Source organism: Enoplosus armatus, chromosome 2, assembly GCF_043641665.1.
Source record: "Enoplosus armatus isolate fEnoArm2 chromosome 2, fEnoArm2.hap1, whole genome shotgun sequence".
In the NCBI taxonomy this organism is placed as follows: Eukaryota; Metazoa; Chordata; class Actinopteri; order Centrarchiformes; family Enoplosidae; genus Enoplosus; species Enoplosus armatus.
Window position 1 is genome coordinate 13,518,530 of NC_092181.1, and position 22,840 is coordinate 13,541,369.

General features: G+C 41.1%; 3 protein-coding genes across 4 annotated transcripts; 2 read left to right on the forward strand and 1 right to left on the reverse strand.

The window, feature by feature from the left end:
- Nucleotides 1-225: 225 nt before the first annotated feature.
- Nucleotides 226-2,397, forward strand: rnf11a (ring finger protein 11a). Its single transcript, XM_070920572.1, has 3 exons — nt 226-579; nt 1,371-1,543; nt 2,037-2,397. Exons 1-3 carry the CDS (start codon nt 481-483, stop codon nt 2,206-2,208), a joined length of 444 nt encoding a protein of 147 aa, XP_070776673.1. The 5' UTR covers nt 226-480; the 3' UTR covers nt 2,209-2,397.
- A 2,193-nt stretch (nt 2,398-4,590) lies between these two features.
- Nucleotides 4,591-6,748, reverse strand: LOC139293651 (heme oxygenase-like). Its single transcript, XM_070915413.1, has 6 exons — nt 6,662-6,748; nt 6,470-6,526; nt 5,969-6,080; nt 5,611-5,826; nt 5,239-5,511; nt 4,591-5,083 (listed from the first exon to the last, which is right to left on the reverse strand). The coding sequence occupies exons 2-6, from the start codon at nt 6,517-6,519 to the stop codon at nt 4,889-4,891; spliced, it is 846 nt and encodes a 281-aa protein (XP_070771514.1). The 5' UTR covers nt 6,520-6,526; nt 6,662-6,748; the 3' UTR covers nt 4,591-4,888.
- Nucleotides 6,749-13,802: 7,054 nt separating this feature from the next.
- On the forward strand, nt 13,803-19,908 carry LOC139296953 (GTPase IMAP family member 8). Of its 2 annotated transcripts, XM_070919530.1 has the most exons (8): nt 13,803-13,898; nt 14,991-15,325; nt 15,650-15,760; nt 16,248-16,370; nt 16,829-17,198; nt 17,318-17,377; nt 17,467-17,762; nt 17,883-19,908. In XM_070919530.1, the coding sequence occupies exons 2-8, from the start codon at nt 14,993-14,995 to the stop codon at nt 19,461-19,463; spliced, it is 2,874 nt and encodes a 957-aa protein (XP_070775631.1). In that variant the 5' UTR covers nt 13,803-13,898; nt 14,991-14,992; the 3' UTR covers nt 19,464-19,908. The 2 variants fall into 2 exon arrangements, with proteins under 2 accessions (XP_070775631.1, XP_070775638.1); XM_070919537.1 differs by lacking the exon at nt 17,318-17,377.
- Nucleotides 19,909-22,840: the final 2,932 nt, after the last annotated feature.

Consider the following 22,840-nt stretch of genomic DNA (forward strand, 5'->3'; position numbering starts at 1 on the left):
AAAATACACAAATACAGAACTGTTAGGATTAAATTCCAAATTATAGGACTTAAAAAAATCATTTTACAATTATCTGCTTTTATTCAGAATGAGCAACATATCATAGAAGGCGGAAGTCTGGTGTTTTGCAAATGATGACGAAGTTCCGGTCTGTGTTTTTTTGTAAACACAAGAAGCCAGCGTACCAGCAGACGCACAAAAAACACCTCGCTGAGGCGGTGAAAATCTGTGTCACCAGTTGTTTTACCAGCTCAGCATTGGGTGTTTATTCCGTGAAGAGAGCTTGGTCGCTCCTCCGGCCATTTTCCCGTCAAGCTCTTCGCGGAATGACAAACAACAAACTATCAGCTAACCGCTAGCTAAGCTAACGTCAAGCCACATCGTTCAAAGGTTAGCTGGTTAGCTTAGCTCCAGTTGACGCTTGCTAAGTGTCTGTCACCCCCAGAACGAAGTGGACACTCTCATGGTGGTCTCAGTTCAATGGGGAACTGTCTGTTTTCACAAGGTGCAGATGACCTGTCGCTGCTGAACGAGTCCGAGGGGGGCAGCCTGCCCGGAGAGCCTCCGCCGCCCTACCAGGTGAGCTGCTGGGGCTCAAGTTAAAGACACTCCGGGGATTTAAGAGCATGTCACCTCTGTAGTTTTAATATGTTATTTCCATAAAAGCTACTAATCAGTGATTGTTATACCTGTCAGCATACTGTTATCTCTCAGTATTAATGTACCAGTCATGGAAATGTCCAATAAGGAATTAACAGAACGATGCTGTTCATTCAGGTTGGTACTTGTTAAGAGTTTTCCTTTAATTTGGAAGTTTGAGTTATTTTTGTCACAGTTGCACTTGTAAGTAGATGTGGTAGATGTGTTTGTTTTGTTTTTAATCAGAACCTCAGTATCTATAATGCAACATACGGTTTTAAACTTGGGATGGGTGAAGAAAATATTATTGTGAAATTGGTTAAGTATGTTCAGAAAATTGGATCTAACTGTAATTATAATGAAGCCATCGTATAATCTATGTCATAATACTATGACAACCAAAACTCCAGACAATACCTAGACTTAAGCAACAGTGCTTTTATATCATCAATCACAACTAGTCAGATGGCCATTCTGCTGGTGTTGACAGAAGCACAGGTACACAGGCAACATTGCAGTGTCTGATTTCCTCCAAATTACCCTTAAAACATCTTAGTTCATTAAAAGTCATTTGGAGGGAATCAGACACGTCAAGTATCAGTAATAGTATCAGCCTCAGAAATCCAGTGTCTGTCCGGCTCTAATGCAAGGGGAACATTGACAAATCCCCCCTTTTTAAGAAGAATCGCTTCATAGATGACACAAGTTGTCTTCTGTTCCTTCTTTTCCAGGAGCGCACCCAGCCAGTGCCAGTGTACCACCCCACCCCAGGTGAGAGTCGTCTGGCTTGCCAGCTGACCGAGGAGGAGCAGGTCCGCATTGCCCAGCGAATCGGTGTTATCCAGCACCTGCCCAGAGGCATCTTTGACCCGGGCTCCGACCCATCTGACAAGAAAGTTAAAGAGTGAGTCTGAAATAGGCAAAACTTGTTTCAATATTTGTTTTGTATTTGTGATATCAGATGTCTAGCTCAGTAGTAAATTGGCATCCAGTGCTACAACATGAGGCAGTCTGGAGTAAAGGAACAGTGCAGCCCAAAATGCAAATTGTTTTCACCATCTCATCACTCCATTGTCAGTAAATCTCAAGTGAAGTTTCTACAAGTTAGCAGTTAGAGTTTTTGGCGTAATTATTTGGTTAATTTGTTGTTAAAAATAGATGATTTCGAATATCATTATTTGACACAAATTGTAGTTATACATACCATTGGTCAAAATGAGCGTTTAGATTTTTGAGATATGTTAATTTCTAACAATGCGTGTATAAGTTTTATTGTATTCTGTGCTGAGATGTATTATAGCCTACATGTGTTTGAAGATCTGTAAAAGTGATTAACCTGACCTAATTCTACCAACAATTATTCATACTTAAAGATTAAGGACTTCTCTCTCCTCCAGGTGTGTGATCTGCATGATGGATTTTGAGTACAGCGATCCCATACGGTTCTTGCCCTGCCTTCACATCTACCACGTGGATTGCATTGACCCCTGGCTGATGCGCTCCTTCACCTGCCCCTCCTGCATGGAGCCGGTAGATGCGGCCCTGCTGTCCTCTTACGAAACCAACTGAGCAGCCCAGTGATGGCCGCTCCTGCCTAAAAGTAACTGCACCTTTTTTTTAGCCGAAACTGTCCTAGCTGTTCAAACAGGTGGCCAAGGTGATGTGGCATTATGCAGATGTTTTGAGGGTGTTTTAGGATGCAGACAGATGTTGAAAACTGTAACCTACAGTGCATTGCTTAGGTCTGATATGCACCTATTTGGGCTTTGGAAAGTCTTTGCCTTTTACAGTAGGACATTGTGCCAAATCAAGCTAGATGAAGAATATGGAAAGCTGTACACGTAGCAAAATATTACAGCAAAGTAATTTCACTTTTGTATGACTGACAGGCTATTTTAATTTGTGATTTTTATGGTAATTCGATGCATGTAATTTACTTCCCCTTTCAATACGTAATGTGCAATATGTTATATCAATGGAGTAAATGCAGGAAATTTGTCTTGGTCAAGTCGGCATCATAGTTTGTCAGAAAAGCCAGTGAAAACATGAAGTGAAGTTTTTCAAATGAACCCATGGCCTTGAATGTCACAGAAACGCAGGCCTCTCTACTGATATGCAATCATCAAAACACAGAAAAGTTGTTCTGAACAAAGAAATGCTATGAGGTCCATTCATGTCACCATGAGATGAAATGGTGTCATTTCAGCTTTTGAGGATATTCGAAGACTTAATCTTTTATTTGACTAGCGTCTGTACTGTTTTTTCCTTTTTAAAGCTGCTTTTATTATTATTTTATTATGTGGATCTGTTTTTTGGCCTTTCCACAATATGGATCCTCTCCTTCGCTTTGCCTTGAGTTTGTGCTCTCTGTTTTGTTTTAAAAATCAGTCCTTAGTGTGTCTTTTTCATTGTTTACCATCGGTGACATTTACAAAGACAAGATATGCTGTGCAATCCCCCTTAAAGCACCTTGGGATACTCTTCATCTGCCACTTTGTAGCTTGTAGATTTTGTAGATGATTGTGAGTTTTGATATATGTGTATGTGTGTGATATATATATTTTTTTTTTTGAGGGGACGGTGGGTAGAGATTGGCATGTCGAGGTAACATTGTGAATTAACCCTGTCAGTTGTAAAAATGTTATAGTTGCCTATTTTTTTCTAGTTTGAAGCCGTTGGGTTTAGTTTTGTGTTGATGGCCTTCTTACAACAAGCGATGCATTTCCAGAGCTCCTGGGTCTGGTCAAACAAAATGCTTTTATCTTCTGGTTTTGGTACTGATCTGATACTGACTGTGGAACGAAAGAGAAGCTACAGCAGTAGAATGGAATGTATCTGAATGTAAAGCATCATTTCAGCTTTTAAAGATTTGGACAGTATACATGACAATAAGAGGACATTTCTGATTTACTCAGGCTGCTGTGCCTTTTAAGGTTGAGGTAAGCCAATTCCTGTGAAGTACAATCATTTCTGACATGACTCGTTTTTATTTCAGTTGTCCTCTAGGGGGAGACAGATACCAGCACTGTACTGTTTTGTGTCACTATGAAATAGGCCCTAGGGTGAAGCCAGAAATGTGCTCTGGCTGCTGTTAACAATCATTTTGTGTTTTAATTTATAATGTGTGCCACCGGTGCACAGGTTTTAGAAAATCCATGAAACCACAATAAAAGTGGATACCAAATTTTATACAAGTATGATGTGTTGTCTCTCTGTTACGTGTTAAGAAGAGGTCACTGTGGGGGGGAAAACGTGCTTTCTTTTTATTTTTTATTTTGCTAAATCATAGTTCCTCTTCATCTCATGAACTGATTGTGAAAGGACGCAATCACACAACACTGTTTAGTGTCTCCAGCTGATGACAGGTACCAAATTTATTCCATTCATAACAACTTATTTGTAACAAGTTACTGTACAGTGGGAAAATGGACAGACTATTTACAGAGTAGTCCTCGATATAGTGTCATAGTTGAAACAATTTGTCAATGAATGGATTGACAGAACCTGACTCGACAGTGTGTTTAATAACCAAATGTCTAATTTATCAATCAAAAAAAGATGAATCAATAATGAAAATAATACTTAGTAGCAGCGGCCATTTCAGAGGGTGCTAGCCTGATGAAGAAAGCAAAAATAATTCTGCATGTAGTAGATGATTTACCAGCAATTTGGTTAATTAATTGTGCAATTGTATAAACAGGGAATCTTTTCCAGTGTTTTACCAGGAAACATCATAAGACTGAGAGCCAAATGAACAGCAGGCACATGGTCAGATGCCAAAACATTAGTGCAAATGTCAACCAGCTGGACCCTGAACATCAGCAGTGTCATACCCATTACAAGAAAATAGCATGCATGAGCGGAGCCAACTAAAGCACAGACATGTACTTCACAAAACTGCTGCAAGAAAAGTACTTTCTTTCAACAAAAGATTTTATTAAAAAGGTAACATATTCACAGTATTAAAAGCACACGTATTGCACATTTTAATGCACACTGGATAACAGTGTTGGACAGAAAATTGTAGAATTCAAAAATATTTACACTCAACTTCATGAATACATTTTATGTGGTTCTCAGTCAAATTACAAAAGTGTTACACAGTATTTTCTCATTTACACGGTTTACCGTTAAAGTGTTTAAATTATAATCAGGGAAGGCTTTTAAACAATCTTACAGTACAGAAGAGATCTTACAACCTAAACACAGCAACAGAACAATACATAGTATTTCTTGTTGTGAGTCTTCTCTAAAAAGCGTAGATTCCCATACTGACTGTGGCCAGAGCCACAAAAAGTCCCAGGACCATCCTGAACAGCGGCGTAGTTGTGATAATGGCTCCGGGAATCTGGAGTGTCTTTACTGGTGTGTTACTGGAGTGTGTTGAACAGTTCTGCAGCTGGTTTTCAGTGACACTCAGCATCTTGTGTAAATCGTCAAAGACCTGTAAAAACAAAGAAAAGAACATCAGTCAGCTGCTCCTGGCTTAATAAACAATTGCGAGAGCAAAAGTAAATCTTGTGTTTAATTCAGCTGTCCTCAAAGTGGCATTTTCTGTTCAAAGGTTTCTCGCTCTACTCGGCAATCATTGCTCTGTACCTGAATGTTTAACTCAAAGGCTCTGACGGCCTCCTCCAGCACGCCGTTCCTCTCCTCCTCCGTCAGCTCCACGCTGTTCATCCGGCTGCGATACAGCTGTTTGAACAGATTGGGGCTGGACACACCAGGAAAGGCAAAGAACGACAGACCCTCGGTGCTCTTCAGCCCCATGGACTTCTGGGCAATCCGGCCCAGGACCTGCCCTCCAGACAGGTCACCTAGGTATCGGGTGTAAGCATGGGCGACCAGAAATGCAGGGTTTTCTTCACCAATCTGGAAGAAAAAAAACCAGGGAGGAAGAGTTATTTCAGTATCAAACGGTAGACAAATGCCTGTGTGTGTGTTATATATGTATGATTCAATCAAACATACTTGTCTGAGTCTGTGGCAGTATCTTTTAGTGGCTGCAGGGACAACAATCTTCTCTCTCCACTCCTGGCCATAGAAGTATTCCAGGTCTTTTTCGATGGCCTCCAGCCTGGACAGTTCAGCCGGGAAGTAAATGGGTGCGACACCAGGGTGGTTGGAGTTCCTGTCCAGCTCTTCCTCCAAGGCCTGGTAGACCTCATACAGCGAGCACAGGAGCAGCTGAAGAGGAGGAGGGCGAGGAGAGGTGGTGTCAGACAAAAAGATCACAATAGCCAATAGACCTACCACACAATGAGGTATGAAAAAAGTGAGGTTATCCAATAAAAATATATTTAAAATGTGTTGGGCTGTACTATATTACCTTGTACTGTTGCAGAGTGACTCGTCCCCTCTGGAAGCTCAGCATCAGTTCTGTGTTTTCTGCCCTGACGTGACTCTCCTTCGTCACCTTTTTGATTTGTTCTGACAGATCGCTGCAAAAAGAACATTTATCATAATCAGTACAGTTCAGTTATATCAAAAACAGCTGACCACAGCTATGGTTGCCTTTGGTCACGTAAGAATGTGGGACAAAGTACAGAGCATACATTATGTGAAAACTGTCTGAATTACTGCACCTATAGATGTTTATCTAATGTAGGCAACGTGCTGCTGATAAAACAAAGACTTTTGGATGCTGCAGCTCTAATGCAGATATGATCACCCTAACTCAGTGTAAGTTTAATGTTTTCTAAGATGTGTACAGTTTGAACACAATAATCTGGGAGCATTTCATGGATGTATATTACAAAACCCAGTGGTGAAATGTGAATAAGTTAGAAAGAAGGATTTATATATTTAAATCACAGCAGCTCACTCTTACCTGTCAGTCAGCTGCTCTGCTGTTGTCTGAGTCTTCTTCTCTGTCTCCATTGTGGCCCTGAAAATAAAGTTAAAATGTCAACATCATCACCAGCATTGTGAAATTATGTAAGAGGTATAAAACGTCAGCAAGAGGTTATGAAATTCAAAGTACGACAAAAAAGGGAATGTAAGTATTCTGTGTTTTACTCACCAGTTAGGATGAAGTTCTGTAGGTTTGGTAGTTTGGTCTAACTCCACAGTGATTCACTGTTTTCTTTCTGGATGTGCAGTACAGTTTGTGCTCTGTGTGCTGACAGTCTTCTCCCCCTTTTATATGATCCTCCTCTGTCTCCTCCCTCCAGCAGCTGAATGAAAACAGGAACTCAGCGTCACAAAGCCTCAGCTAAACATGATATGGCAACTTCAGCAAAAATAGTAGGTGGGACTGAGAGTTAACATGATGCAGCAACACTGAGAGCAAGTTGGAAAAGTTCTGAGGGAGGTGCTATGGGACTTAGCATGAGTAAGGAAGTTTTAGTAATGCCCTGGAAAACCAGAGGGAGGGGGTAGGAGGGCTAAACGTGACAGCGCAGCTTTGGAATTCCAAAGTTGAACCAGGAGGAGGAGGAGCCGACTCTAAACATGACTGTGTGAGTTTCTGAAGCCGCAGAGGGAGGAAGTGTTGACACAGTGACGAATGGTACAGAAAAACAATCACATGATCGTATCAAGACAATACACCGACAGTTTCCGCTGTTTCACCACACTACCAGATTACTGATAAGTCTACCAATGTTCACGCGAAAAGAAAAAAAGCAGCTCTTTTCTAATGGAAATGCTACTGTCTTTATATCATCCTATGCAATGTTATAATTTCCTAGCTTTAATTCTGAATCAAAAGAACTGTAACTGTGTGACTGGTACATCACGAGGTTGCAAGTGAAACATCTTATTGTTCAGTTCACGTAGCCTTGACATATGCCAGTCAAGCCATAACCACATTTCTTTCCCAGTACAGAACAGAAAACTGGGACTGTGCAGCCTTGGGCAACACCTGGTACAGGCAGTGACTAGGGGAGCATGACTTAGGACCCCCGCCCCTGCCTGCTCTTGTTTGTCTCTCACTATAAGTATCTGAGGTTTTCTGTACTGAGTTATGAGTTCTCTCATGCAATAGACTAATACTCTGTTGACTGACGGCTCATCTTCTTGCAAGAATATAATAAATATAGAAAAAGACAATTCTGTTGGATCAATTCTCTTTATTTCCAGTATAAGGTAACATTTTTCCACTACAATGGGCAGAGTGATGTCCAGCAGTGAGACTGATACAATTATATTAAAAGATATATATAAGATATTTCTGTGATTTTGTCCATACTTAATACTTTAAATTATCATAAACCCAGGGCTACAAACTGTTTTTGGATTTAAGTTACACTGTTATTGATTTGAATTTTTAATCAATTTGAATTCATATTATTTTTGTGAATTATAACAATGTGCATCATTAAGTGTTTCTTTTTATAAATAGATTCATATTTTTTTAAATGGATATCGAGTCACATCACACTTGCCCGTCTGGTTGGATGCTTAATCTGACATATGTGACTGTGACATGCTGTAAATGGTTTAGTAATGACTTGTGTAAGTGATACAGACTACTAGCAATCTAATACTGCTGAAAGAATTAACACTACATGGCCAGAAGTATGTACACCTGTACACCTGAACTTTACATCCACATGTTCATCCCAAAGGTGCTGGATGGGGTTGAGATCAGACCTCTGAGCAGGCCAGTCAAGGTCTTTCACACCACACCTTTGAGCATGGCTGTATGTCATGTTGAAACAGGAAAGGGTCTTCTCCAAACTGCTGGCACAAAACAGGAATCACATTATTGTCCAAAATAGACAATAGTGTTTAGGGTCTAAGGGTAAGGGTATCATATGTAACAGATTGTGAAGTCCTTTCAGGCAAATATGTGATTTCTGGGCTTGATAAAACAAAACATAAAATGACTTGACTTGACTAAAATATCACAGGATGCTGTAGCATTAAGAGTTCCCTTAATTGGAAATATGTGGCCAAGTTCAAACCACAAACAGCCCAACAGAAGTACACAAAAGTATAAGGACAATAATGTTTACCTACTTTGGGCCATAAAGTGTAATTACTCCCATTAAGGCCCACATGAAAAATCCATTTTCAAAATACAGATTATTTGAAATTAATTGACATAGAAATGTAGAAATGAAAGATATCTAGTGAAGTCTTACTGTAAAATATTGAAATCATTAATACATTCTTAAATATCAAAAACATATTTCGAGAGGATGATTTAATGTGAAAATTGTGTCACAGAAAGGTATCTGCTGAGCCAGCTGCAGCAACACTAATTGGTCATCTATTAAATCAGTTGACTCTCAGTGTAGTCTAACATGAATCAGCAGACAGACGGGGAGGGAGGGAGCGACTGGAGAGGCGCTAAACGTGAGTCAGCAGCTTTTCCTTAACACGGTTCAGATCCGTGACCGACTCGGAGTTCAGACCGTGGTTGAGACATTGTGTTCACCTGAGGCTACCGGCGAAAAACACGGGCCGAATTCAAAGTTTTTTATTGGAAGTTAGCTACGTGTAAGCTCGTTGTTCGGTCGACAAAACCGGATATGTCCCACACAAAAGTGTTGTCAAATTAACGTTAGCTTTCAGCCAAGTTTCAGGCATAATATCACAGTCAACCGTCGCTGTGACCCAGAAACGTCGACGACAGACTTTGAACTTGTAACATGGCGACACGTAGCGTCAGTTAGCTGTTACAGCCTGTCCTCAACTCACAGCTTTATCCGTTAGGTTTCATTTGTTGTCGATTAAAATTGACTCAACCCGTAGGAAAGCCAAATATTTCAGGTGGAGCAGACAGTCAAGTGTCCTCTGTATTATTACAAACATTAAAGCCCATTCTCATGTAGCTAGGGGACATTATGTACTACATTAGCAAGACCTCCATTGTGCCAAACACCTGATTTAGCATAAACGTTAGCTAGCTACTTCCTCTCTATTTTGCTTACTATGGCATTACCATAGTCCCGTTAAGTCACTCAAAATAAAGGTTAATGGTTCATTCACTTGCCAAGTGTCAGTGCCAACTCATACATTTTGAATTACTATAATACATTTAGTTAACCCTCCTTTTTGGTTGAACAACATTCAAATAGGGCTAGACATAGCTTCAAAATAAACTACATTTTATTATGAAATGGTCTTTAAATCATAACTTAATGATTTCTGAAGTTACACTGTATTCTCCTTTGCACTGGTAGTGCTTTCCTTTCAACCACAACACTGTCCCTCTCATCCCCGGCTGTGTGTAGATGGATGTTGAAGCAGATCTAGTGAGTGGACTCAGCCAGGGAGAGAAGAAAAGGAACTACAAAGACTTAATGGTGGATGTGGAGGAGCTGCAGGAACCAGATTCAGATTTTGAGGTAGTTAGAAGAATGTTGGCGAAATAGTTGACTACTGAGCACGTGATACCTTAGCATCAGTGTTGTGGTATATTCTGTTGCAGTGTCAGAGGTGTGTCCTTGAACTCCGTGAACTGTGTGTGTGTGTGTGTGTGTGAATTAATAGGCTCAGACTATGCAGTTTGGTACTCACTGTTCCATTTAAGCTCTCTATAAAACTCTATATGATTGATTGAATATTCATCCCTGAAATTACGTGTGTGTTTTCCTTATCGGTTACACGGTTATTGTTATGCATTATAGATAACTGTCTTGCAATATATCAGGCATTGTGAAACTGATACCATTTGGACATTGTGATTCACTTTCTAGCCCCGGTTGTGATAGCTTATTGTTCACCTTTCTCAGAAACCAAATGGCTTGCTCAACAAGAAAAGGCGACACTCTGGTAAGGTGCTTTTAACGTAACTGTGTGTGTTTCTGATGCGTCAGCTGTGTAGATAACTGAAGAGGTTTTTATATTGTAACTGTCATAAATCCATTGTGGCATAATACAGTATGGTAAATGAAGTGCAAATGTCAGCTAATACCGCCATGACTAATCATATGACCACAGTGCAATATAAGGGAGCAGAAAGGGCACTTCATAAGATGTTTAACGGGATAATCTTCTATTGTTTAATATGAATACATGACATGTTTCAGGTGATCCTGAGCTTTATGGAGCAGAGTCCTCTGGCTTCCTCCCTGCTTACCCAGTCTGTGTGCCACAAGACAGATGGGGAATAAGAGGAGGAGAAGAGGTGAGAGAACAGATGGAAAAAGAACATGGGATTATTTGTTTGTTCAGGACTGATTTAAAATGCCTGTAATTACATAATTTCCATACTTGCTCAAGACTTGTGTAAAAACTCTCTTCCAGGATATCCAAGACAAGTTGCTGCATTCATGTTGCACAGCAGAGGGCGGCGTTGATCAAGTATTTATCCAATATTTTGTTCAAAGTTTATTTCTACTTTCACTTCTACTTATCATTTGTCTACCTTTCTGTTTCTCCCAGGCAAGTCCAAGCTCCATGTTGGAGTACTGGGTGTATCTAGATAACCACCACAAAATGGCAGACTATCCCGTTGCCAGAACTACCACCCCTCCAGCCACTCTACTTACCTATAGGCCTTGTCCACTCATATCTGTTCCTAGTTCAGTGACAGCCATTGCGTCTACAATGAGGTCTGTAGTTAATCCCATGGCATCTAGCCCCATGACTGACACCTGTAGTCCCATTAGTTCTATGTGCAGTCCCACCGGTTCAGCCTGGGACGCTCTCAGATCCACATCCAGGACTCCTGGCTGCTCTGATCGGGATCCGGTCAGTGCTGCAGCTCACCTACACCTGTTGGGGGAATCCTTGTCCCTGATTGGGCACCATCTTCAGGTGACAAATGTAAGTAGATTCAGTGTAGGAAAAACTGAATTGTATCAAAAACCTGGGGCCTGATTTCTATTGAGTACTAGTCTGGGATGCTTTCCTTGACTTTCTGAGCGTAATACATTGATAATAAAGGGGCCTTTTATATCCATATTTTAATCTTTCAAATCATGATGTAACCCTACTTAAGTGTTGCTTCATGAATCCATAGTGTTGCATGTTCTTCATCTTTTTCTGTTTACCTTTTTAAACCGACAGATGAGGGGTGTTTTGCTGGTCTGGCACAGTGGCTGAGCAAATTACTGCGCTTTTTTTATATTTTACATTTACACAATTAAATTACATACATTCATAGTGTGAAACTAATTGACTACAGGATCAATTTTTGTGTCTCTGCAGAAAACGGTGAGTATATCAAGCAGCTTGTCTCTGCTCTTGGACTCTCTGCTGTGTGCCCTGGCTCCTCTAATCTGCCTCACCTCTCAGATACCTGAGCTGAGGAGCTGCACGCAACACACACTGGTGAGAGATCCAGCTACTTAACAGCGCATACACACCACTAGAGCTGCAACGATTACTCGATGAACCGATTATTCGATCAAAAGAAAATTAGTTGCCAGCTATTTTGATTATAGATAAATCATTTCATCCATTTTTCAAGCAAAAATGTAAAACGTTTGCTGGTTCCAGCTTCTTAAATGTAAGGACTTGGTAAGTGGGTTTCACTGTAGCGCTTTTCAAACTTTAATGGTTCTCAAAGCACTTTACAGATTTGGTCTCATTCACACACCAATGACAACCGAGCTGCCATGCAAGGTGCTGCCCTCCATCAGGAACAACTTAGGGTTCAGTGTCTTGCTCAAGGACACTTTGCTAGTTTTATCGAGTCTTTGGGTTTGGACTGTTGGTTGGACAAAAGAAGCTATTTGAAGATGTCACTTTGGACTTTGGGATATTGTATTGTAGCATTTTTCCACAATTTTTTGACATTTTATAACAATAATCGGCATAATAATCGATGATGAAAATAATCGTTAGTTGCAGTCCGACAGACCACATACTGGACACTCTGTTTATATACACATGCATGCACATGAGTGAAACGATTGTTCTCCCAGTATGTTATGTATTAAGGAGGAAACATCTGTTTTTATCATTCTTTTTTAAGGCCTCCACTCTGGAAAACGTTGCCTATGTGATGCCCGGGCTGTGAGTGATGATGAAGACCCCGCTAATACACAGCACGTTCTGATTCACTGAAAGACAGTTAGTTAGTTTACACATGGAAAATTAGCGTAAAATCTATTTTGGTCTAAAATAATATTTGTTTGCTCTTTAAACACAAATATGCAAGTTTACTTTTGATATGTCAAGTTATTTTCTTGTATTGGTTGTTCAATTAAAACTAAACTCTGTGTTGCTGGACACATTAAAAGTCATTTTCTATTTTTCTGCTTCACAGTGGAGTTGATCAGGCAGAACATAGATTAACTAGATAGATCTCTTACATGTTCTTGGATTTATACTCGAAAATAAAAGTTGAAGTAAATGCAAATTTGCGTAATTAGTTAATTAGTTCTCTTAATCCCTTAAGTTAATTTTAAGGAATATAACTGTATATTTGGCAACTCAGACGATACATTTGACTGCATACCACCAGTCACAGAAGCCACTATTTAATTTCTCTGAGAACTCATTAAGTGTATAGTTGTCAGGTTGACGACATCATCCACTAAGCCATGTATGAGTTTATGTTTATGTACTCCAACATGACCAATTAACTCATGTCAAACTAAATATATGCTTAGAGTAATTTCATTGTTTTCTAAATGACTAATTGACCACAGGTTAGCACTTAAATCATTACTTCCAAAGTGCTATTGTAAGACAATTTTATAATGAGGTGTATTTGTCTGTAATTGCTCTAATAATCAATAAATTCAACACCTGTTTGAATACAAAAGTCACAGACTCTAATGAATAGAAGCTTCAAGAGTTTCATAGACTATGTAGGATGAAACTGTAAAGCGCTATTTTGTGAATGCCCATCATGACACACAACACAAACAGAGTGACGTTCCTCCTTGATTTACTTTACATCATAAACTTGTCATGCCCTCAGTCCTGCCTAAGGATGACAACTGCGGCATATAAACATATTTACAGGCATATCTCACCAGTTATTAACCTGAAGCCTAACGTCTATGAGGTTTGACACTTGATGGGTGTGGTAAATAAAACTAAGGCAGAATGATTCACATGTGCCCCGGGATACACCACCGCCGCCCCATCTCGGAATGCTTAGCAGCCCGCAGACAAAGAAACCTGTTGTGCACGCAAAATATATAACTCACGAGTGTGTTCATGTGTGCATGTGTTAGAAAATTGGGAGTGGTGAGACAGGTAGATCCCTGAGACCGCGAACCTCACCTGCATAGGCAGTTTTTACTAGTCGGCTGGGAGGCGACATGTACTGAAGTTGTCTGGATTCAGTGCCAACTGAACAAACAGAGCACACAGAGAAGACAACACAGAGCCTCACAAACAGTTGAGTAAGTATGTTTCATATTGTTTGAATTATTCACTATTTACTGAACTAAGGCCTTCTAAGTACTATCTAAATAGAAGTGAGTGTTTAACTGCATTATTAGTGATCACACAAAGTTTATTGGCCATATTATTACTTGGTAGCAAGGAGTTTACCCACCTATATAATGTGTGTCATAGTGTATTTATACCAGCTGAGTGTAGGTCTGAACAAATGGTGGTCAGTGTAATGTGAGCTTGGAATAAACAAAACTTCTGCGTCTACTTCTACACTTTACTTTCATTATTAGTTTAATGCCACTAAATGTGCAGTCTTTATAAAATACTGCACTGGGTGCTGCCATCCTGAGCTGGCAATGCCATATGTATGTTTTTGTGTGCATTTGTAAGCCAAAAAAGTATAAAGGTCCAGGTAGAATGTAGTTGGACAGGACAAGGTGTGGCATATCAGAGCAGGGATGCAGTTAGAAAAGGAAGGAAGGTTCCTGTGAAACAAAAGCTTCACGTAAGAGTGCAGCTCTTATCAATTGTCTTAGTTCTTGTTAACTCATGCGCAACAGGTGAGAGGATGGAGTGAAATATGTAGGAAAGAAACATGATCCTCAAAGGAAACTAAAGAAGAAGTAAGAAGACAGTGTTCCACCCCTTTTTTTTATATTTTATAACAAGTATGGCTTCCATTTGTATGCCTCACAGTACTCCATCCAGTACTTAATAACTATAAGAGGTGGAGCTTCTACCTCCAGGGTGTGCACAGGTATATTGCCTACTGCCAATGATTAGAGTGAGATTGGTTATTTTTACCTGTCTGCCGATTGTTAAATCATATATGCCCTGATGATGGTCTGATTGACCTTTGTTAGTAGTAGCTCTTGCTGTCTACATATCAGATGTCAGATTAGATGATTAAACTCCTGCCCAACCTGTCCAATTCTCTGTTTTTCCAGTTTTATTTGCACATGTGGCTTCATCTTCTAAAAGCCACATTTGTTTGTTTAGTTGGTGTGCCTTTCTACCAAATAGAACCAGTAATCCATGGTACTGAATTACATCCAGACAGCACATTTGACCCCTTCCTCTTCCCTTCTCTCTTTTAGCTATGAGTGAACACTTGAGAGAGAGCGACCGTGGGTCCTCTCCCTCAGAGCTGAGACTTATTCTTCTGGGAAACATTGGATGTGGAAAGACGTCCTCAGCAGACACCATCCTGGGCCAGCTGTCCCCCATCACTCCCGGCGCCTCCAGGAGCTGCCAGCAGCGACAGGGCATCTCTGAGGGCAGGAGTGTGACCCTGGTGGAGGCGCCGAGATGGTACTGGAGCGGCGGCAAGATGGATGACAGTGTCAGGAAGGAGACGGAGCGAGCAATGACGCTGGTACCACCAGGCCCACATGCTATTCTGCTGTTGGTGCCTGTTAACCAGTTCACAGAGGTTGGTTTTTTATCTTGCCACTTGTGTTTTTACTTTTGGCATTATTTCTTATTTGCTTATGCAACCATCAAGGAGAACTTTTTGGTAGTTTTAAGAAAATATGTGCTTTGCCGGTGTTTATGAATATATATACAGTATTCATTAATATTTGTTTTTTTTTTCTGAAAATGAAAAGGTTTATAAATAAACACAGTGTAAAATACAATGAACAACATGTTATTATACAGGGTGTACCATAATAAATAAGAGTAACTTTAGCAATTAAAGTCCTAATATTAGCCCTAATAATTACATTTCCTCTTTCTCTTTCCCTGGTGTTCCCAGATGGAGGGTCGAGTGCCTGCAGAGCTGGAGGAGGCGTTTGGGCAGGAGGCGCTGGATCACACCCTGGTCCTGCTGACCTGTGGGGACTACTTGATGGGAAGAACAGTGGAGGTATTAGAGCTTCAAGTTAATTTTAGTATTTATAAGTCTTATATACACTTTGGTACCATGTACTTGAAAAAGTAGGGCAGAAATGTACCTTCTGGTGTAAAAAAGCTTACTGCTGGATCAGTGCACTACAGTACAATGCTTTACATGCCCCTGTCTTGTCAGTCTGCTATCTTGACTTTGATTTTAACCATTGATTTTGATGGGGATGCAATTCAAACTGAGTTTAACACATTTAAACAAGTTGGCCAATCTTGTGACACACTGACACTGGAACAAAAGTTAAACTTTTCAGGTTAGGTTGTTGTTTGAACAACTTTCAAACACTGACATATCATTTTGTGTATACTTTGAAAACTGGATATTTTGGGAGGAAACTGCTGCTTCTCCTTCAGACATCCTTGTAGTATTTCCCTCACCATTCAATGTGTCAAATTTGGACTAATCAGCTGCAGTAGGGAGGATTTCAAATCTAAATTGTTTTCTACAGGAATACCTTCAGAATGAACACCCCGGCCTGAGGAGGATAATTGAGCTCTGTGGGGGGAGATACCATGTGATCAATAATCGCCTGCGGCAGAACAGGGAGCAGGTCCGTGAGCTGCTGGAGAAGGTGAGAACAATTAACAGAATAAGAGTTACGTCAAGAGTGAAGTTTGTACACACATTTTGCAATGTTTTCATACTGATTAAGGTGTTTATCTCACAATTTAGTTTTGGTGTATACTATACTGGAGAATTTGTCAATCACTTTTTCAGAAAGAATGAAATTCTGTTTTGTTGCATACTGCATGTGTTGGAGCTCTTGAATTGTTTTAATAGTTTTGTCTGTTTGTCCCAGCAACGCCCTGTTTCACCTCATACAATCAAACCCAGCTGTAGTCAGGAGCGGGTTTATGTGTTAATGATGAGGCGATTGCATTGTAACTTTGACTGACATGGGAATTCATTCCACAATGGAGATTAATTGCAGGAAATTTAAACAGTGACTATAATTGTAAATGTGAGTACGGGGGACTTTTTATACATTTCTTGTTTGTTTGTTTGTTTGTTTATTAATCTATGTAACAGGTAGACAGTATGGTGCAGACACATGGGGTGTACTATATGAAAACAACCCAGGAGAGAGAGCTGGAGAAACGAGTGAAAGAAAGAAAGCGAGAACTTATGGAAAGTTACAGAGCTCAAAAGGAGGAGAAAAGAGAGACGGCTTCTTCAATGCACAACACAGAAACACAGAGGAGTATCGATAGAGGAGAGGAGTACAGCGCCGCCTTGGAGAGGAGGAGAAGACAAGAGATGGAGCAGATGGAGGGATTAGTGGGTGTGAGCCAGGCGTCTAATGGGCTTCATTCAAGTCCAGCACCGGAGCAAGAGTCATATTCAGAGCCACGCGATGACAGGCAGGTGAAGAGGACGCCCAGTTTCAAACTAAATGCAGGTAAATAGATCTGCGTTCTGGATCCCATTTTTGTTCTTAATGTTGTTCCACAGCACAATGTCACGAAAAATGAATGTGAGCAGAAAATGAACAGGAGTCACATTTACTGTTTTTCTTAGATGGAGCTATACTCTCACAAATGTCTGAGCTTAAAACGTCTCCGAAAGTGATCAGTACTTGTAAGTCACCGGACGTCACTGCCTCGTATTACGTACAATTGAAAGTTCTCTTCGATATTAAACTCCAAATGTCACCTGATTGTTTTCAGTTCACCACAGAATCAACAGCTTTGAGGAGAGATCCCCTGAGGCATCTCCGACTTCCACTCCTCATTCGCCTGTCTTCTCCTCTTTCCCCTCATCGCCAACCTTCGCCTCCTCTCCCTCCTCATTCCCCTCATCCTCTCCGGAGCTGCGTCTGGTGATGCTTGGGCGATCTGGAGCAGGGAAGAGCGCAGCTGGCAACGGCATACTGGGGCGGGAGGAGTTTGAATCACACCCAGAAAGCCTCACAGCGATCACTCAGGAGTGTGAGAAAAAGAAAGCACTGGTTGGAGGAAGACAGGTAAGTTATTAAGATGCTGTTTTCTTCCATGTTTTAATTTTCCTTTCACACATTCCACCACGTGTCAAAACCCCCCAAAAATCGCATCTTTGACATGCTCCTCTCCTCTCTCGTCTGCAGGTGGCAGTGGTGGATACCCCAGACTGGTTCAATTCAGAGCAAACTCCAGTTGAGGTGCGAGCTCAGATCTCCTCCTGTGTTGCTTTGTCCAGTCCTGGTCCTCACGCCTTCCTCCTGTGCGTCCCCTTAGACCAGCCTGCAAAGACCGAGCTGCAGGGTCTTGGCGCCCTGGAGTCTGTTTTTGGCCCTGAGGCTGTCCAGAAACGCACTCTGGTCCTGTTTACTTACGCAGATCGACTGAGGGAGAGCGGCAAGGCCGGAAACGACAGCGTGGAGGCATACATCGCTGGTCGGCGGGGGGATTTGTTAAAGCTTGTGGAGAAATGTGGGGACAGGTTTCATGTGATGGAGACGGGAGGAGGTGGGACGGAGAGGAGGAATGTGGCGGAGCTGCTGGAGAAGGTGGAGCAGACGGTGAAGGAGGCCGGAGGACAGTGTTATTCTTGTCCTGCTTTTCAGGAGGCAGAGAACAGAGTTAGGCAGAGACAGGTAGAGATAGCAAAGGAGAAAAAGAGGAAAAGACGAGAGGAACAAGGACTAGGAGACGTTGGACAGCTCAGCTCTGAAAGGCGGGAACTTTACCCCTACATGCAGCCTGTGGCTGAGACAGAAGAGGAAGTGAGAGAGGATGAGATTGAGAAAACAAGGGATGAGGCAGAGATCAGTGTAAGCACCATGAATATTGAGAGCCTTCCTCCCGTTACGCTTTCCACCATATCCCCTTCACTTCTCCGTTCCATTATGGATAAAATGGGGTCTAGTGCAAAGAAGTTGCCCCAGCTGTTTTCTGATAGCTCTGTGTGGGTCAGTGAGGGAGCAACAAAGGTGAAAAGTAGTCCAGTGTGGGGGACAGTCGGCAGTAGAGCACAAAATGTCCAGAAGATGGTGGTTGATAGTTCTGTGTGGGGGAAGGTGGGAGCTAGTGCTGGACATGTGTCCAAACTAGTAGGAGACAGAGTTCCCAAGGTAGTGGTGGATGGTTCTGCATGGGTGGGATCTGGAGCAAAGGCAGCAGCAGCAAGTCCCATGTGGGGAAAAGTTGGCTCAGGAGCCAAACTAATGGCAGACAGTTCCATGCGTGTCGGAGCTGGAATTGGAACCGGGGCAAAGAATTTGGCAAAGAGTCCCATGTGGGGAAAAGTAGGATCTGGGGCCAAAACCGGAGCTAAACTGGTGGCTGACAGGTCTGTGCGAGTTGGAGCTGGAATTGGTGCCGGTGCAAAGAAGGTGGCACAGAGTCCAGTGTGGGGGAAGGTGGGCTCTGGGGCCAAAACAGGGGTCAAAATGGTTGCTGAGAGCTCGATGTGGGAGAAAATTGGGACCACTGCTAAACAGGTGCCCAAGGTCGTTATAGGGGGTGCATTGCTGGGTCTGGTGCTTGGCGTGTTTTTGGGGGGTGTGATCGGCGGAGCTGTCGGGGCAGCTGCTGGATCTGCGTTAACCGAGGTGGGCAGACGAAAATTCAGCAACAAAAAAGCGTTTGAAAAGACAGATGAAGCTGGAAAAATTATGGAGAGAACAGTGAACGACAGAATGGACTCTCTGATGAAACAAGGAGAAAAAGTTTTGAAAACTGAATGAACGGCTGAATGTATAGAACATGTTTAACAAATGTAAAAGCATTTATTTGTTGTGAATTAATACCGTCAGAATACACGTTTCTATTAGTCTTTTTTTGTTTCTTTCTTTCAAATGTCAAACCGGGATAACTATTTCATAAGCAAATACCTTGAATTGATTCCCATATTATTCCATTATAATGCTGCCATGTTCTAGCTATATATATATATATATATATTGACAAAAGTAACTCTGTTAGGGCAAATAAAGTATATAGGTGCTTGTCTTAAATACTGTTTGCCAGACAGAAATTCTGCAAGAAAATAAAAGTGCAATTATTATTTTTGCCAAATCTTTAAACTTTGGTTTATTATTATTTCTTGTCAATCTTTTAATGTAAGCAGCAAATTCAAAGTGAATTTAAACATAATTTTTGTAAATCATTTAGCAAGTTATATTACACATATTCAGTACATCTGTGACTTATCACTATCTCCTTCTAATAATATAATCTTACTCAGTGGTTCATTAAAAAACATTCAGTGTAAAATCACTGCGTCTTTGTCTGTTTTTAGTGTCTTAACAATTTAACACAGAGCATAATGCATTCAAAAGTATGCAAATATGATGGACAGTTTTATCATGACCTATTCAATTAGTTTTTCACTATTTCACCATTCAACATTGATTTTGTTTTAGTATTTACTACACCTCGCAATTTGCTCAACCTCTGCATTAAATGAACTGCTGTATTCTCGTTATCAGCAGGCTAAAGCTGCCTTAGGACCAAGAACCTTCCAGCATGTTCACTCCTCACGTGGGACGCGCAGGTTTCGTCTGTACGTGACTGACGAAATAGAGCCACTGGTATTTCTGAGTGCAAGTGGGTGTGACTCCGGTGGCAAGAGGGGCACAACGGAGGGGTGGAGGCAAGGACACTATCTCTAAGTCCCAGGCTGGCCTGCATCACCCTGCTTGGCCTCCTGTATCAGACGAAGGAGAGAGGCTTAACACACTATGAGGTTTCATTTTCTTGACCTATATTGTCCGTCATTGCAGTATTTAATAAAAAAGTACTGCAGATCTAGAAAAAAACACTCATTATCATCACACACACATTATTACAGCTTGCCCTTCCTCTAAACAGGCTGAGCAGGTGAATTCAGACAAAAGCCGTGATGTTTAGTTGATTTCAGTAAATTCATCCCAGTCGGGGGCGGAAAAGAGAAAAGAGACAACAATATGGGTTAAAGAGGGACTGTGAACAACAGCATTCAGTTCTAAAGGAGTTCCTAATATTGTCACATTGAATAAACAGCTAAAAATTTCAGTTTGGACACATCTTTTTCATGACCTTTTTCTTGACTTCTTATAGCAGGAAAAGCACAGGTGTAACACATTTTGTTAACGATGGCTCAGTTCCATTAAGTGTCCCAGTGAGCCATGACACTGAGCCGGCATACACAACACCCTGGAATCAGCTCACTTAAAGGGAATGCAGCCGTTTTAATGTTATCAACTACACCAGTGCTTTGACAAACCAAATGTCTGCTGCGAAAAAAGGTCTATTGGTTTATCCTCTAATAATGCATCACACCATGACACCAGGGGGCCTTTTGTAAGCGTGTGCTGCAGTAATGTCTAATCTACAAATCATATATTGTTAAATAACTCCCGACACCACAGCAAATCACTTGTGTTGCTGCAACAAAAAAAACCTAGCAAAAAATTTAGTGTGTGCAATTGCAGAATAGCCCTTTAATTTGTGCGACCCCTGCCTTTGTCTGTAATCCAGTCTGTGGTTTCAGAGCGAAGCAGGGAGGGACAGAACCGCCTGGCACAGCAGAGCAGACAGAGGCAGCCGGAGCAGTGTTGTGAAAGCAGCTCTTCCTGTTGTGCGGTCCCAAAACCGGGTGTACAGGGGTTCCCAGAGCATCCTGGTGGCTGTATTCTTTTTCTGTTTTTCCCCTCTCCCTGTCTTCCATGCATCGGTTGCCACCCCACATGTCCAAACACCCATCAAACACACACACACACACCCACTCACATACACCGCCACCACCCCTCCTCCAGGAAACTCGTTGGCCGTCAATGAGACAGCACTAACTGTAGGCGTTTCCTGGCCATGTGACAGGGCCAAGCACACAGGCAGAGAGACACCAGCACCACTGCACAGCTGCAACTTACCCCCAAACCTCTCACTTATACACCCCCTCCCCACCTACCACCATGCTGAACCCCATCTCTAACCGCATCCCACATCCACCCTGACCTTCCTCACACACAACCGCACACCTACAATTGTTGCTGTTGCATAAATCTCCTGCTAGTTACACATCCACATGATCGCTTGCACACACACATCAAAAACATGCAGTGGTGGAATTTAACTAAGTGCATTCACTCAAATACTGTATATATATATATATATATATATATATATATATATATACAAGTAGTACAATTTTGACGTACAGTACTTGTACTTTACTTGACTATTTCCATTTTATGCTACTTTATACTATACTACTACATGTTGGAAGCCAATATTGTACTTTTTACTCTACATTTATTACATTTATGTGACAACATTCATTACTAGTTACTTTCACTTTATTAATATTAAATATAAATCAACTAATAAATTATGATGTGTTATTATGGATTAAACTAGCTGCTTAAACATTAATGCTTCACTAATTATAAGTAATATATATATTATTCTGAGCCATTCTGCTTTTTCTTTTGGTACTTTAAGTATATTTTAATGCTAATACTTACATATTATGTATCTACTTACACTGTGGTATTGCTTCTTTTACCTAATTTAAAAGTCTGAGTACTTCTTCCACCACTGAAAACATGTAAAATACACGAACAACATTCCTCCCTAAATCTGCTGCTCGGGAACTTCATGGACCAGCATTTAAATCAACAGTTTTTGTTTCTACTTTTTTCCAGGGCTGCGATTGTCACAGTAAGTTCTGTTCAGCTTCAGGGTCTCACATCAGTCACTATTTTAACTGGTGATGTTTATGGCTCTCTTGTTAAAAGTACCATTATTAATCTGTCACTCTGGTGAACAGCACAAACAAATGGAGTTTGGCTCTTCAGGCCAAACTGTATAAAATGTGGTGACAAGTTAGTTGTGATGATCTACGAACATATGGACACATGACTGATCTATATTTTCTTTCATATCCCTGACCCAGTGCATTTATACATTTATCAACTGATGGTGATTGTGATCATTTCACACTGAGATTACTACTTGCTGAACACTTTCAGGATACACAAATGTTCCATAGACCTTTGACAAACACAGCAAAACATCTGGATGTGTTGAGAAATTGTGCTGACAAAGAGCAGTCTTTGGAGCGCAAGAAGAGGATGTCAAA